The sequence below is a fragment of the Astatotilapia calliptera genome, chromosome 12, assembly GCF_964374335.1.
Source record: "Astatotilapia calliptera chromosome 12, fAstCal68.1, whole genome shotgun sequence".
Classification (NCBI taxonomy): Eukaryota; Metazoa; Chordata; class Actinopteri; order Cichliformes; family Cichlidae; genus Astatotilapia; species Astatotilapia calliptera.
Window position 1 is genome coordinate 37,151,695 of NC_137433.1, and position 17,799 is coordinate 37,169,493.

The following is a 17,799-nucleotide window of genomic DNA, read 5'->3' on the forward strand; positions in this document are numbered from 1 at the left end:
TTTCCTTCCTGCCTTCCTGCGTCCACTTCAATTACTCTCTCCCTTTTCTCCGTAATTTATATCCTCCTCCTGCTTCCACTGATTCCCCCTCTGGCCTCTTTATGTCTCATTCTCGACCTTCTTACCCTCTGTCCTCACCTGTCTTATCCTAATTGCTTACCCACCTTCCTTCCCGCCTCTCCATAACCACTTCTGCCTTTTTTTAACCTGCTAACTGCATTTATATCCTCAATCTTCCTTTCTCTTTCTCCCCTGCCCGTTTCCCCACATTTCTTCTCCTGCTCAGCCAATTCTCTTGCCTGTCCTCTAAGTACATGCTGTCAGGGGTGCCGGCAGTGATGAGCACCCTGCTGGCCAACATCAATGCCTTCTACGCCCACCCCACCGCCTCCACCAATGTCTCTGCTCCAGCCAGATTTGCAGCCTCCAACTTCGGGGTAAGTGAACACCCATCACGATAAAATATAAATGTAAAGTTGATCATCCAGTGAGAACATTTTGGGACGTGGTAAAACTGCAGTAATTCTCATGCTAAACTAAAAAAGACTAAAGAGATAGTTTATTAACATGATGTATTAACTGTCAAGAGCTTCAATGAGAGGCAAGCTGATTAAACACACACACTATGACTCAGAATAAAGGCTTAGAGTGAATGAAGCTGAAGGCTGAGATGAGACGTTTGTAATTCTAAGTGTCAAATATTGGGTAGCAGTGGTTGGCTCGTTTTCTCTTTGTTAGCTTTTTCTCTTCAAAAAGTTACATAATAATGGAGCTCTATTATTTCTGTGTCTGTCCTTGTGGTAGTGGAGCTGAATCAGTCTGTTAGACAAGGTGCTCTGCTGACTGTCCAGTAAGTGTTGCAGAAGGCAGTGAGGATTATTCATGAAGCTTCAGACGTGTGCCAGTCACAGAGCCAGTGTTCCCAATTACTTTATTCAGTCTGTTGGTGTCACCAGCTGATGATGCTCCCCCAGCAGACCACAGCTCTAGATGCAACAGAGCTGTGGTCTGTTAAAAAACCTCCAACATCTTGCTGCACTGCACAGAGACATACAACACCTCTGTGTTGGTCTTTCAGTTCAGCCTGTCAATGTCGATGCCCAGGTTGTTTGTGTACTCCATCACATCAGCATCCTGTCACAGGGTAGACACAAGACATGTAGCCATCCTCTTCCTTCTGAGGTCAACATCCATCTCTCTGGTGTCTGTCCGCATAGCATAGCGCAGTCCCCCGAGGGGCTCCGGTACTGCACATCACCAAGTCAGTCGGACCACTGCTCAGTCTCAAGTACTGTGGCCTGTTTGTCAACTAGTGAGTAATCCATGAGGTGGTGGACATGTTTGAAACGTCCTGTACTGTAGCTTCTCCCTCAGGAGCAGTGGACCGATCACTGTTGTCACTCAAACAAATTCAGAAATGGCGGCTGGTTCTGTTATTGCTCTTCAAAGCAAATTTTCTGCACAACAAGACTTCAGCAGAATATTTGAAACCATTTATTTACTAATGCATGTGCCAAATGTATTACATAACCATAAAATCTGTGCCCTTTCATCCTTGCTCAATGCCATCACTTTAACTCCAGTTTCTTGGTAATAATAATAATTATTATTATTTTAAGTGTCGATTTCCTTGAATCGAAGCAAACACTTTGGTTAAACATGCCTTGGAAAATTAGTTAAAGTAATTGCATAGCCACCAACAAAAGTGCCAGTGCGGTTATTCCAGTAATTCCCACCACATCACGTCCACAGTGTGCTTCTTTTTCTACATCCATATCATGATCAGGATTATTTAGATCAACACCGGCTGTAGTTGCTGTGTTGGCATCGACTTTGAAACTAACTCTCTCTCTGCAAACTCTTGTGCAGGAGCTCAGTGAGCTCGACTGGAAAATAACATTTTAGGAGTAAAAAGTAAACCATATTCACCAAAAAGAGCAAAGAAGATACAAAACCAGCAAAAGAACCGAATTTTAGAGAATCTTGACTGCAGTTTAATCTTTTAAGATGGTATTTGATGATGTAGCTTTAAAGCTACAGTTTGACCTAAAGTGAGCAAAGTCTTCTCACAGAAGGTGACCCAGGTAACGCTTGAAGCCTTGCAGTCTATTTCACGTAGGTATCCATGAGAGCGGCCGTACAAACCCAGCAGGTTTATCTCTATTCTGCTAATAATCTGCCCCATTAAAAGGTAATGTCATATCGCTGTTGGACCTTTGGAATGGCTCTGAACTTCGAGGTGGCACAAATTTGGCTCGTGGACCCCAGAGGAGCCACAGGCAGGGGGACAATGACAGTTAGAGGCCGAGCTTAATGACTCCTGGGATGGTTGCCAATAGCGAATCTCCTACTGGTCACACTCGGGCGCTAACGATATACGAGCATCCTCAGGCTGAGTGCTCCTACTTTAAAGGGTCCGGGGAAGCAGACAGACCTGCTCTCACTGTGGGCCACGGCATTGCAGGTCTATTTCTGAGCTGCCAGCCTGGATAAGTTTACTTATCTCATTTAATTTCACTAAATTGACTCGTTTTCTGTGTGGGTATCAAAGAATGTTTCATTAGGCTGTTTTCTTTCCCTGTTTGATGACAGAGGGCGTCAGTAATATTTGAAGGACTTGACAGTAATTAATGCACAGCGGCGAAATATTAAAGTTTGAATTTGTGCATGGAATATTCAGTCGAGTCTCTGCAACTCGCACCAATGAATGTTTTTCTATTAAAATGTTCGCTTCGTACATAAATACGAAGGTTCTTAATTTAACTCATCTAAATTCATCAAAGTGCTTAAATAAATTTCTTTAAAAAGATTTAACAAGGCATTAAAGCTACTGAACAGGAAGCACAAATAAACTGATATGACAACCACAAATGTAAAGCACATATGTCATCATATCAAACTCTGCTTTACTTATGAGACTGAGCACATACAGTGTTCAGTTTTCCAAAACTAGCTGGCTGAAGCTGATATAATTGCAGGTTCCTTCTGATTGGGGACTGAATAAAAGGTGTTTTAGTGACCATTCGTACTTCAGCCAAAGTGGCTGCGTGTAATTGGTTCATTTCTTTGACTCCAAATGGTTTGTGTGGATGGATTTGGATGAGTTTTTTCTTTCTAAGCTGAGACAGGACCTCCGAGATTTAATAGGTTTTTTTTGCCATTCCAAGTTTCAAATTAAGTCTACATCTTCAAGTACATATCAAATGAAAAGGGCGGTTAAGAAAAATGGGTCTCGATCTTCTCAAGTAAATAATTGCAGACCAATTCTGATCCATGTCTTTTTTTTGGAGGAGGTGGTCTTGGACTTTACCCGCATTTCTGGTTCATGTCTGATTATTATTACTACTAGTAGTAGTAATAAAAATATAAAAATATTAACTGTCCTGTTCATGTATGCCCAGCACTGGGCATCTCACTGCCCCCTGGTTTGATTCCTGCTGTGTGACAGTGACTGTGTGGAGTGGAGAATAAAGGACCCAAATGCAGACAAAACAAAGCGCGGAAACAAACTTAATGTTAACTGAAAGTGAGCCATTTATTAAAGGCTGGTTTCAACTGTACAAAACAAGGCAAAACTAAAAACTGGCCTAAACTGGGTGAACTAATGCTAAACATAAAAAAACCTTGAGCGTGAACATGAAAAACCTGAACTGTGAAGACTTGGCAAAAGTACATGAAAATCCTGGAAAACCTGCCACGAGCATAGCAGAATAACAGACGACGAGGAATGAGTGAAAACACACACAGGAGATGAGCAGGAAACACATGGAGAAACAGCTGATTAGAATAAACATAGGAAACGTAAACACAGGGGTGACAACAAAAAGAGGTCTAAGAAACAATGGACTATGACGGCAACCTAAGCATAATAGAAATGAGCGTAGATAAACTAATGAACTTGAACCATCAACATCAAAATATATTAAAACTGAAAACACTGGGTCACATGACCCGGGATCGTGACATGCTGGTGACCTTTGCTTTGAATGAACGATGCTTTCGCCCCATCATGTTTCCACAGTCACTGCTGAATACCCAGCTATGGTTAGTATATCCAGATTTATAATATATATTTAAAGGATAGAGATGCATTTATTAATGAGTCACATCTTCTTGAAATCATTGAGTCGCTGTGTTTAATTATTTGCATCGACTTGATCTGTTTATTTATTTTCTTTCTTTTTTTGTAGTTTTACACTGAACCACAATCACCACTAACTTTCTTATTTTGTTTTTTTTCTCTTGATAAACCATCTGCTCGGTGACACTCGTGTCTTTTGCCCTCTTTTCATTTGCTGGAGCTTTTTTGTGTTTCTGCCCTCTGCAGTGCTGCTGTGCTTCCTCTGAAAACCTAGGCATTATTTACCTCCACCTTCCGTTTCCTGGGATTTTATTACTTTTATTTATTTATTTATTGCCTTGAATGTTTAGCCAGTCCAAAAGCACCTGTTGCCATGGCAATGAGGTGTTTTTCTGATTTGTACGACTTCACTTGAGCCTTTCCATTCGATACAAAGAAAGCAAAAAGGAGGAAGTGCTCTGGGAACTACACGGTGTCAGACCCCCTCAGACCCCCTCGCTGTCATCTTTGAAACATAATCCACGGGCCAGACGTCGTCGTCTCCATCTTCTCTTTCCTATTTTCTCTACCCGACCCTGCTTCTGTCTGGAAACAGATACCATCGTATTGATCGGTTCCTCCCGTCTTCTTCTGCCGTAATTCATCTCTGAAATCATGTCATCAGCTGATAGTTTTAATGCCATTGTTGAGAAGAGCAGGTGTGTGTGTGTGTGTGTGTGTGTGTTAGACTGGTACAAATATCTACAGACATGCTGGTGCCTCACACCTCCCACCTGTTTCTTGCGGGTGAAGCTGTACATTCTGTCAATGGGAACAGGATTCGCTGGATTTTTTTGTTTGCTCGCTTTCACATAGACCAACTTTCCTGGGGAACAATTACTGAGCATCTGCAGTGTGCTCCTGTTTGGCTTTGCCCCCCAAGCTGTTATACAGACCTGGGATCTCGCCGGCCGTCAGCCCGTAAAGTTGAAGACGCTGTGAATATCTTGTTTGACAAGTACTTTAATCAGAAAAAATGAAACTCTAAGGAGCAGCAGCAAACTTGATGAGCAATCCCTGCTCTTTAAAAGCACTTTTGCAGTGGAGTAGGTCACGGGAAATTGAATAGGTTCATGTAAGCTGAGTGTAAAATGTTTTATCTGCAAATTTACTGGATAATGGCAAAACTTACATTCGCTCCTCTGAAGTGGTTCTTTCATGGGGGGAGCTGATTTTTCTGAGTCATTTTGGGGCCATTTTAGACCCTCAGTGTGGCTGGATGTGAGTGGGAGCAGAGGCACTGTGAAGGTAGATGTCAGCACAGTGTGTTAGAAATGGGCTTTATAACAGCTATATAACAGCAGTTTTCCTGGAAGAACTACTGTTAAGTATCCATTTCATGGGTCAGACAAAAACAAACGTTATTAATATTTCATTTTATTTAGTAAACATAAACAGGGCGATGTTTGTGAACTTTAAAAACACCATCAATGTGGTCTGTTTTGTCATGAAGCAGGTGTAAATAATTAATCTTCATTTGCTCCTGTTATCTTTTGAGCGCCCTGTAGGGGAATTGCAGCCAATTGGCTGAAGGTGAAGAAGCTCTCTGTGGATTGGCTCTGCTGTTAGTGTGTATTTAATGAAGAAAAAGGAAAACCACTTGAATATGTTGGTTTTATTAGTAAGACTTGATTGTGCAAAAGTTACTTACAATATGCAAACAAATAAAACTGATTCCTTACAGGGAAACGTGCTGTGAGATCATCGTTCCACAGTTTTTGAACAGGATGTGACTTCCCGGTGTGTTTGTTTGTGTTATTAAACCAAAGTCATGTAGTTCAGAAGATAAATGCCCAAAGGGAAAAATAAAATGTTGTCAATCAGTTCCAGCCATGTCAACAAATGTCCCGGCTTTTCATCATTGCAGAGCCTTTTTCAGTTTTCCTCTGCAACTCTTTCAAAATGATAAGACAGAAGTAAAGTGCACTGGCAAGCCTCCATTATATCTGAAAATGGTGACCGGCGGAGCTTTAACAGCATGACACAGAGTAGTCTGTACATGGGTCGTCAGGTTGTCTAGGGTTAAATAAGCCTGAGAGCGTGTCTGGCAGTCGAATTATTCATGGTTTGTTACCAACTTCTGTTTGGCTTGTAGACTTATTGAAGTGTTTTTCTGCTTTGGGCAACAGTCTTTGCACGACCAGAGCAATACAAGCACTTTCCTTCCAAGATAATTTGATGTCATCTGCCTGCAGCAACTTGTTTAAGGTGCCTTTTATTGGCTTGTGGTGAGCGTGCACCTGCTCCACACGGGAAAAGCAGAAGCTGTGGTGCTGAAAGCAGCTCGCAGCGGTTTTCATTAATGTGTGGGGAAATTTCAGAAGGAGGAAACAAGGATGTGATTTGGGTTCATATATAGATAACGCTGAGATTGATCCCTTTGTTTAAACCCATTAGTAATAAAGTTACCAAAAATAATGTTTTTACACAAAACTTTCTCAGACCTCCCAAGATTCAGTCGAAGGCAGAAGAAGGACACCGTCTGCTGGTCAGGACGAAAAAGGGTTCAGTAGAGAGAATAGAATAGAATAGAATACAATAGAATAGAATATTGATCCCAAAGAGGAAATGTATTTCTAGTAGTGATGGGTATCGTTTAGGTTTTATCCGATACCGGTGCCAAATCGGTACTTTTGAAACGGTGCCGGTGCTCAAACGGTGCTCAAACCGGTGCTTAAAGAATGGAGAACACAAAATTGGTCCAAAAACCTCTCATGTTCAGCTGTTTTTTTGTAAAAAGATAACAATGTTAGCCTTTTCTGCAGCTATGGGGCATATATGGTATCACTCTTGGCTGGAAGCAGTGCTTAAACAATGGAAAAAAACACAAACTTTGTCCTAAACCTCTCATGTTTAATTGTTTTCCACTTTTTCTTTGGTCATTTTAGCCTTTTTGGCCAGGGTGAAGGGAGCATCTGCCATCAAACAAGAAGACAGCCGCATGTAGCTATGATGATGTTTGCTAGTTCACCTTACATGCATTAATGTAATAACGTGGTTAGCCTACTCAACGTAAATTACACACGAACAACATGAAGCTACTCACGCAGAGAAGAACGGCTGCTGCTGCATCATCATCCTCATCATTTCTGCTACACTGGCAGGGCTAGGGGCCGGGACTCTGCTCTTCGGGTTCTTGGGGGATGTTGCTAACTCCGGGTCCGATAACAGGCACCACACCCGCAGTAGATGTGCTCGGTGTGAGGTCTCGCAGCAAGCTATCAAATACGGCGCATTTCTGGGCTTTTGAAAAAAAACGCTATGCGTCGCCAGGTGTTTCATCGGATTCTTGGTGTTACCTCCTTTAACAGTATCACAGTATCAGCTTAAAGCACTTGTTGCTGCTGAGTTTGCATCTTCTGCTGTGAAGTACAGCCAGACTTTTGACCGCTTCGCCTTGGGCATTTTTAATCTGTAGCTCTGCTCTAAAAGAACGCACGTACCTGGACCCGCCTACTATCCTCGGAAACGTAAAATGATTGGCTAGAAGTGTATCTCAGCTCAGGAAAAAAAAGCACCGAAATAAAGCACCGAAATGTGCGCTGCTTTTCGGTCTGGTTACTACCGTTTATGTCAGAACCGGTGCCATCATGGCACCGGACACCGGTACCCATCCCTAATTTCTAGTTTAAAAGTTCCAAACAGTACAGCCACCATATACATGCAAAGCACAACAAACCACAATCTGAGTAACGCTAAACATCAGTATAACTGTTATGCTGCACTCAGTGACCTCGTTAGTACAGACTGCTGTACAGATCACTGATTGAACAAGACACAGAGAAGCTCTTTATCTTCTAACAGAAGGTAACCGTTCATATTGCGAGTACAGGGTCGCACAGAGTAACCCTCGTTGTAACACTTGCTGTTAATAAAGAGTCAGGACTGTGATGGGCGTCGTGGCTGTGATTTTCATGGCTGTCTGCAACCTTCATCTCACTGTTACTGAGAGATCTCTAAACCGTGCTGTTATTCCATATCTGATTACACAGAAGTGTCATTTCTTTATTTAACATTTATTTAACCAGGAAGTTAACGTCTCTTTGTCAAGGAAAACTTCCCCAAGACGTCACACCATTACAGTGTTACAAGTTTAAAGTTAAATATCTGCATTTAAAGTAAATAATAAATAAATAAGCAAAAACAGGAGAACTCAAAGTAAAAGCAAAGCATCTACAGGTCTCCAGCTGAGCAGCACCACCTGAATGTCTCACAGGACCCCAGAACAAGACGAGCAATAATAGTGATCTAAGAAAAAACAGGCTCGCCAAATCTAGTCAATACAGTTTCAGTCATAATACAAATTACAGAAAATCCTTAATATCACAGTGGCTGACACGGCCGTCTTCTAAGAATATGGAATACAATGCAAATGTATTACATATATGTATCATATGTTTGTTTTCATCAGAAAAACTTATGACAGGAGCAGAGGACAGGAAGGTGTCAGCATGTGGGGAGGAGCTACAATAACAAGGCGTTCATTATAATCATTACCAAGAGAGGACGAGCGGCGAGTGTGGTGGACAAAGATGGGTTTGCTCTGGGGAAGGACACCATGGGGACGGTGGGATGTTTTAAAGGTCAAAACTAAGATTTGTCCTTTTTTCATGCTTTTTAGGTTAAAAGTGTTTCTGGTGTTTCACACAATCAAAGCGGTGACATTTGGCATGTTCATCACTTTAAGTTAAGGTTCTAGGCTGGTTACAGCTGTACGAGAAGGTTGATCAGAGATCAGTGGTAGCTTGGATAGCTTGGTGTCTCTATAGGCTGGCTACAACACACAGAGACAGAAACCTGCTGGGGTTTTATTTGTTTGTGTTAAAATGTTGAAATATTAGAATTCCCTCACCAAAACAGTGGGACAGTCTTCTCAGAGAGGCTTTTAGTGAAGCTGACCTCAGAGTAAGGCTCCGACACAGTTGAGGTCAGGTTCAGTAACTTGAATTAGTTGAGGTGAAGCCTAGCAGACGACTGCCTGCTGCTGCCTCCTCTGTGATTATGATCTGTCAGCAGAAGCAGCCACTACCTAATGGCAAAATTAGCTTTAGGGACCAACCTATTAACGTGTTCATCTCTTCTGTAATGTTGGACCTTTTAAAATGGGAGCTTTGGGAACTAACTCATCTGTGGAAATCTGTGGAAATAGCCACAAGGACCTGATGTATTTGGCACTTTTTGGTTTAATTTGCTTGCTTTCAGCAGATTTAATCCATCAGTCCTTCCATTTGCTTTTATTTATCCAGGGCCGGGGCACAGGGCAACAACCTAAGCAGAGAAGCCCAGACCTCCTTCCCCTCAGACACTTCCTCAGGCTTATCCAGGGGAGCACCAATATAATAAAACTCCAAAATCTAATCATCATAAGGATTACTATAAGCAGATGTCATTAATGTGCACCGCAGCGAGGCAGTGGTCCTTAATTCGAGCCTTCCCTTCCCTGGTTTAGGCTCCAGCACCCTGGCAACCATGGCTTTAAAAGATGATTTGAATAGCGTCCGACTGATCGCTGACCTTATGTTAAATTAGAGAAAAATCTATTTTGGAGAAACAAAATGCACTCTTGTGTGTTCAGTATTTGGTGTCTTAATTAGGTTATTTTAATGGTATTGCACAGATAAATTGGTGCATCCAAGTTTCCCCAGCAAATAACTGTATTTACAGCAGCGGGAGGGTCTGTGTGGGAATGACTAAAAACAATGTTCCTGGTAATGAAGGGATGTGTCATATGGCTCAGTGGTGTGGTTTTAAAAGTAGACGACAGCTCTTTGTTACAGGGGGAAAAAAGTTACAAAAAATGTTTATTTCACAGAGTTTTGGATAGTAAATAAATAATATTAGCAGCTGAAGCTTTTTAAGTCAGATTTGATCTTGGGTATGTACTTGTACTAGTTAGTGGATTTCCCTCCTCCCTCTCCTTCATCTTTTCTCCTTCATCACCAAACTTGTCTTCTTACTTTCTTAACAGTGACTCACAAAGCTGCACCACACTGTGTATCGGTCTCTGTTTCAAACATGGTCATTAACTGTTTTCGTTGTTCCTGCCATCACAGGACGCACAGATAGTCACATTTTTTTAATTGCTCATTTGTGCCAGTTATTGTTGGCTATTGTCCATCGTTGCACCCCAGGATTAAAACAAAGGGAAACCCTGTGCAGTATGTTAACAATTCAGCTGTTATGCAAGCATGAGGGTTTACTTTTCTTAGGACACGAAACACTGAGAATCGTTACACAATCGCAATGCACCCATTTTAGTATCCACCTCTGTCCTTACCTGTTAGATAAATGTTTGGGTTTTTTAATAATTTGTAATGACTAACAAGAAAGCCTGCACTTCTTTCTTCTGCCCCCTCATTTTCTCTCGATTAAACTCAATATTTTCACCTCCTCAGTTTATCAGCCACGTCGTGACTCCCAGCACAGCAGAGGACTCTGTCCCTCTCCCAGTTTCAAGTTGCTTTATTGCCTTTCCATGTAAATACATCTCTGGTGCCAAAGCATATGAAGGAAGATAGAGGGGAAAAAATTAAAAATAAGCATTGGGGATGCCTGTACTGGCTGACTGGCCATCGATCACAGGCTGGTTTGATTCCTGGCTGTTCCCGTCCAGATGTCTTCCTGTATTTAACTAAGATGCAGAGCACCAAAGAGCTCTGCTGAACACTAACAGTTTTATTTTGTAAGTTCTACTCTTGGTTGGTTCGGTAATACCTAATAACAGAATGATCCTCCAGAACGCACTGTAGTCCACAGCAGGGGTGGAACATATGTCTTGAGTAGCTGTCTGATATGCAAAAGAAGAGAAATAACAGATGCGTCTGTTTAAAAGTGCAGCCAAACAAACTCACCTGTGAGAATTTAATGTGAAACTTTCTCCCAACAAAGTTTAAAAATCTCAGGAAACAGGAAAATGAAAATATGCACTTTCACCATCCCGTGAATTCTGCCTCACGCTGCATGCGTTGCTCCCTGAGTGGTAACTACACATTGCAAATAAGTTTACTCAGTCATCTCCTACATTGTATCTGATGATCTGTAAATTCCCTTTTATGCTCACCAGGTGAAAACTCTGCCTGTAGTTCTGATTCTGCTGAAGAATCTCAAAGGATGATCACAAACAAGTTCTGCGTGTACTCTCAGGCTGCACAGGAAGTCTTATATTTATGTACTTATACTGCTTATACTGTACGTCTCAAGTATTTTCAACAAGAGAGGAGAAAGTCCCTGAATGGTTGTTGCTGTGGTTGCTGTGGCTCATTAGGTAGAGCAGCGTGAGTGGTATGATCCCTGGCTCCTGCAGTACAGGAGCGACATATGGATCATCCATGAATATGTGAATGAATAAAGTGGTTTTAAAAATGGTCAAATGTTTTTATTAAAAAGCCTAATATAAATGCCAATCTATTTTTGTGTCCAAGTTTTTTCCTCGATTCAGCAGAGGTCATAAAGTGCAAAGTACCAGAAAGTGCCAAACCCGCTTTCCAACTTGCAAATATATTCATGCAGCTCAGTTTGTATTTTGCACATGCATAGAAAAAAGCACATCTCCTTTTTGACACTTTTGTGAGACGCATCATTCTTTTATCTCCACATCTCTTCTTTTTCTGCTTTCAAATTCTGTATACAGTATGTTCAGTAGAGACACACAGACTGAGGACATTCATGTCTGTCTTCCTCACTGTTTGACAGAAGTACAAGAATCTGAGTTTCTCCTTCTTTTTCCCAACAGAAAGACCGTTTTGTGAAGCTCCTGGATCAGCTGCACAACTCCCTGCGTATCGATCTCTCCATGTACAGAGTGAGTCAGAGCTTCCAGCTGCTGATAATAGTTTCTTAACTGCAAACAGAGAATACGGTCGTATTAATTCAGTCGTTCACAAGATAGCACACGATAGAGGGCAGAAGTCAAACTAGACTACACGGACTACTTACTACATATTTCACCCCCTTCTGCTGTAAGGCAGTTTCCTTATTTCCTGCCAAAAATAACAATAAAAAAATCACCCAGCTGTTGTCCGTTTTCTTTATTTTAAGTTAATTCTGGACCTACAGAAATATGTGAATATAGCATTGGTTTCCATTTGTAGCCAAACGTTTTGCTTGTTATACAATTGAGTGCTTGATTCGATGATTGTTACAGTTTCATCACCATTATGAACAAGAGTTACAGAATATAAGAGCCTAGAAGAGCCTGACCTAAATAGGCTGATGCATTTTAGAAGAAACATAATTAACCAAGTGTTCGTGTGTGTTTATGTGCAGAATAACTTCCCAGCCAGCAGCAAGGCTCGCCTCAGTGACCTCAAATCTACTGTGGATCTTCTCACCAGCATCACTTTCTTCAGAATGAAGGTAGAATCAGCTCATAGTGTATAATCATTAATATCATAGCACTAATACCAAACAGACAAAACACTGCTGTTATATTATAAGGTTAGATACCTTTAATGATGAAGTATTGACTCAAAGTATTAAATGTATTTTATAGATTTTAGCTTGTTTATAGAGCTTATGTAGATGGATGGATAAATAGATGTTTTTGATACACTTTATATGAAATATACATTTTTTCCCCTTTGTAATCAGGTTGGTTGGGTTGCTGTTGGATTAGGACATCATAGTTGCACTGTAGTGCAGCATGCTACAATTAAAAGCTATACTTTAGCTGTTAGCAGTAGCGCATGGTCAAAGTAGCTAATTATTTTACTTGAATCTCTCTCTTCCAATTATGTCCTTCCATCTATTGTCTTATCATGTTAATTACACCTTCCTCTGTCTCTTCCTCGCTCTCTTGTTGGGAAGGCTGTCCCTCCTGCTACACTTCTCTGTGGCTAGTGCTAGGAACAGCAAGGGCCTTATATTAGTTCTTGCTGGTACTACGGTGTAGCTGCAAACACAAAATTTAAAGCATTGGTAAAATAAAGAAAAGAATGTAAAATACAGTAACAATGTATACTATACAGAAACACTGCACTGCCACCCCACGTCCCCTCTCTGGAGATTATAGCGTCCTGCTTTTTATCAGGCAAATTTATATTCTAGATTAATAACATGATAACATTGATATTCACCCACTGTGTTCTGTCTTCCCACTCCAATACCCGGTCTCATGCAGGTCTTGGAACTGCAGAGTCCTCCCCGTGCAGCCAACGTGGTGCGAGATTGCGTCAAGGCCTGCCTGAACTCCACCTACGAGTATATCTTTAACAACTGTCTGGAGCTCTTCAACCGCCAGTTTCAACCCGCCGTCCAAGCAGTGAGTGGCTAAGTATCGACATGTTTTAAGCTTCCACAACAGATCAATACATCTTCTGGGAAATTTGTAAATGTTTGACTGAGAGAAGTGATAATACAACAGTATTTCCCATCAGCTACAACCAAACCCTAAACAATATGTCTGTTAGAGTGATAGAAAGCAGTAGTTTGCTCTCTATCACTATCCAGTGTTGTATAGTGTTACAAAGATCTATGAGTTACTTTTCATGTGACTACAGTGGTTTCTCCCTATTCTGTGGTTGATTTAACAATATTTAAATAAAGCAAACACCAGATTTAACTCTCAGTTTTTACATCAACTCCTCAAATTGCAATATTAATCACATTAATCTGCACTGCAGCCTGGTTTAAGTGATGCTCTAATGAACCCCTATCTGTAGCAGCCACAAAAATATTTCCAGAACAAGGGAAATTTTTAACCTTGCCAAGAGAGATTTTTGTATCAGTGTGTCTAAAGTCATTAAACCATTCGAGTCCCTGAATAAATTAAAAATATGTATTAATGGTGTTATTTTCAGCTTCATGGAGTGTACAAAATCTTATCACATAAATATGGAGCAAGAACATTTTTTAAAATGTGTCATATTATGATAAATTATTCATCGAAATTTCAACTGTCAAGAAAACTTCTGAACTTGTTTTGTTTTCTGCTTCCGTGTAGAACTGAAACATGTCAGGCAAGTCAATTCTTCCTTTATTTCATATTCTTTTTCACGTATGCAGCCCGAGCCAGACAAGAAAAAGAAGAAGAAGAAGAAGGAAAAAGCAGAGGGTCAGGAAGCTGAAGATGATGATGAAGAGGAGGAGGATGAAGAAGAAGAGTTGGAAGAGGAGGAGAAGAAAGAGGAGAGTCAACCGGAAGAGCAGGGCCCAAGCATCCAGAATCTGGACTTTTGGCCTAAACTCATCACACTCATTGTGTCCATCATTGAGGAGGATAAGAACTCGTACACACCCATCATTAACCAGTCAGTGTTTTCCTTTTGTCTTCCATTTTCTAATTCTGGGAAATGTGTTGTTGCAGAAGTTGTCTTCATGGAGCAGAACTATCAAGTGTATTATATTTTTGAACTTATATATCTATTGTAATGAATGTTTAAAGACATATAGTACATTTTATTCATACATAAGCTCATTGTGCTTAACACAAGATAAAAACATAAGAACCTGAGTAGGTTTTGCCTTAAGGCAGTGAAAACAGCTAAAACAAGACTGTTTACTACAAAAGTATAGAAGTATAAAAGATCAACTAGGAACTAAAGGTGGTAGGTATTTTTTAATAAAAAATAATAATAACAAAATAAATAACACTTTTATTGTTGAGCAAACTGTGTGGTCTGTGGAGGTGCTAGATAAAAAAAAATCTCCAAAACACAAAAGCTTTGTACGTTGCAATAGAATCTTTTCTTTTGTTATAAACAATCTTTTTATTTTTATTTATTCAACTATTTTTACTGCCACAAGGCATTGCAAAACCAGGACAAGTCCCAGTAAATCTACTTCTGGTTTGCTATAGATCAATGGAAGTAACATTTAAAAAAACCAACATGGCCAGGGTTGAACCAGAGCTTTTGATCAATAAGGTTTAAAAGTTAACAACATAAAACAATTGCGCGCTTGCAACTAGTGCAAAATGCTGCGGCACGATTTTTAAGTGGCAGAAGGAAAGTCGACCACATCGCTCTGGTTTTGGCTTCTCTACATTGGCTTCCAGTTGAATTTAGGATCCGTTTTAAAGTTCATTTATTGGTTTTAAAATCTCTAAATGGTCTGGCACCTGTTTATTTGTCTGACTTGTTGAAGCCCCACGTCCCCATTCGTTCGCTTCGGTCAGCTGAGCAGCTGCTGCTTTCAGTCCCTAAGTCACAGCTGAAACTTGGAGGAGACCGAGCGTTCTCTGTTGCAGCTCTGATGCTTTGGAATAACCTTCCTCTCCATATTAGACAAACTACATCAGTGCCAGTTTTTAAGTCCTGATTAAAAACCTATTTTTATTCCCTGGCTTTTAACTCTGTGGGTAACTGACATTTTTATTAATTTTATTGCTCTGTCTGGTTTTTGCTATTTTATTCCTATATTTATATTTGTATTGTTCAGCACTTTGGTCTGCCAGGTGTGTTTTTAAAGTGCTATATGCATAAATGATGATGATGATAAAACAAACAGGTTTTAAAAACCAGACAGTGGGATCTGTGTGTGCTACTAAACTCAAATAACTATTTTTTGGTCAGTTGTTAGCTTAGATTAGAGCTTAACACAGATATTGTGTTCAAGTTAAGATATTAAATGATATCCTGGATAAACCCCCAATCGTATAATGTTTGGGCTCAGTGAAGCATAAGCAAAGTAACAGCAGCCAACCAGATGATCAAGACAAGTTTAAAGGGTAACATTTAACAACATTTCCAAAAATCCTTCAGATTCCAGTTACACTGGAAGGGAAAGGGGCTGCAGTGACCCCCATTACTTGCAGAGTAACGAGTATTTTTACTGTCTTACTTCTTTATTCCTCCAGGTTTCCTCAAGAGCTCATTGTGGGTAAAGTCAGCGCAGAGGTCATGTGGATGCTCTTCGCTCAAGACATGAAATATGCCCTAGAGGGTAAGACTATATCTTTGCATACTTGGACAGTATATGTGTGTGTGTGACAGAGACATCTCAGAGATACCAACTCCTCCTTCTTCCCTTCTGCATTCACACTGTCTTTTCTTCAATCCATCATCTCCTTCAGTGTTGGATAAGATTGACCACTACCACTGGAAAAATGGTGAGATTAGAGATAAAAATATGGAGATACAGTCAGAAAAGTCAGTAATCGGGATTCCAGAATAGGGTTAAACATCTCCTGAGACCATTTCTATAAAAACTTGTTCAAACCTCTCAGCACTGAGCTAAAACACACTGACAGTAAGCATCAGAGAGTAAGAATGTTCATTGTAATATCAAATAAAAGTGTGTGCAAAGTTCTGAGACTGTTGCTGATAAGGGGAAAATACAGGAAGCAGGTGTTAGTGTTTAACATTTTTAGAGCTGAATTATTGATGTTTTTATAACATCAGTGATTTCCCAGGAGCCTCCACTTTAGAAATGTGTGGACTCTAGTTGGGTTCTTTCAAGATAAGTGCATATAGGTTAGTCATCATAACGAGCTAACTTCGCTACCTAACAGTCAGCTGAGATCTGCTTAGCTGCTCAGTATTCTGACTTTTGATCGTGTCTCACGTCAGACTTGTAGAAACTGTAAAAGCTAGTGTCCTAAAACACATCGCCTGAGCAGGTGTTTAAAGCTTGGCTGTGACCCTGTGTGTTGAGTTTAGATGATTTGTTTTTAGTTTTGTAGTTGTTTCACAGCAACAAAGAGGAAACTTGCGAAAAAGTAGATTTTAGTAGCAAATTTGACTGGTGGCTGGTTTTCCAGCCTTCTGTTTTGTGCGTAGTGTACTTTCCAGCTCCTCTAGTATTTTTCTTCTAACATGTTTTTCTGAAGCCGTTCTCATCTCAGTTATTGCTGCCACAAACTTGCTTCTCTTTCAGTTTCTATTCTTATTGCTTTTGTCATATTTCTGTTGCCATCTCAGCTCCCGCTACATTTCGTATCCGCAAAGTTGACTTCTACGCTGGTAAGAGTGTGTGTGTGATGAGTGTGCATGTACGCATTTCTTTTGTCTTCAGTAGTTTCCTAAGGGTTTTTTTTTTTTTTGCACCAGTAAAACTTATTTAACTGCATTTATCTTTTACTTAATTAAATTAGAACAAACATTCTCCCTTTATTCTATCTATGTGTGTACATCCTTCTTCATAAATGATGCAGATGTTGTTTCTCTGTATAATTTATCAATTTTTTTTAGGAGTGAGACAATAACGGAGAAAAACGACTGCATCAACTTGCAATCGTGAAAACCAAACTATTAGCCTAGTGGACGTATTACACATGTGTAGCAGTTTGAGTATTGGAGTTTTGTTTAATGGTAAAAAGTGTTGATATGAAAAAAGCAGGCATCTCCACGTTCAACCTGGTTACCTCAAAAACAGCTTATAACAGTTTATAATACTGGTATAATTATTAATGTTCAACATGTTATCAAATGATCTGTAACGTAATCAGTGTGAGGACTAGGGATGGGTATCGTTTAGGTTTTATCCGATACCGGTGCCAAACCGGTACTTTTGAAACGGTGCCGGTGCTTAAACGGTGCTCAAACCGGTGCTTACATAATGAAGAACACAAACTTTGTCCAAAAACCTCTCATGTTCAGCTGTTTTTTTGTAAAAAGATAACAATGTTAGCCTTTTCTGCAGCTATGGGGCATATATGGTATCACTCTTGGCTGGAAGCAGTGCTTAAACAATGGAAAAAACACAAACTTTATCCAAAAACCTCTCATGTTTAACTGTTTTCC

The 17,799-nt window shown here is 40.3% G+C and overlaps 1 protein-coding gene across 3 annotated transcripts in view; it reads left to right on the forward strand.

Annotated features, from left to right (window-relative positions):
• Window positions 1-17,799, forward strand: part of LOC113032925 (protein unc-13 homolog B) — a 62,660-nt gene that overhangs the window by 13,205 nt on the left and 31,656 nt on the right. For 2 of the 3 annotated variants that reach the window (XM_080287470.1, XM_080287468.1), the window contains exons 8-15: window positions 287-437; window positions 11,853-11,921; window positions 12,386-12,475; window positions 13,239-13,379; window positions 14,123-14,367; window positions 15,915-16,000; window positions 16,131-16,166; window positions 16,978-17,019. In XM_080287470.1, the coding sequence (XP_080143596.1) occupies window positions 287-437; window positions 11,853-11,921; window positions 12,386-12,475; window positions 13,239-13,379; window positions 14,123-14,367; window positions 15,915-16,000; window positions 16,131-16,166; window positions 16,978-17,019 (860 nt within the window). The remainder of the gene's footprint in view (window positions 1-286; window positions 438-11,852; window positions 11,922-12,385; window positions 12,476-13,238; window positions 13,380-14,122; window positions 14,368-15,914; window positions 16,001-16,130; window positions 16,167-16,977; window positions 17,020-17,799) is intronic. The other variant, XM_080287469.1, reaches the window with a different exon arrangement.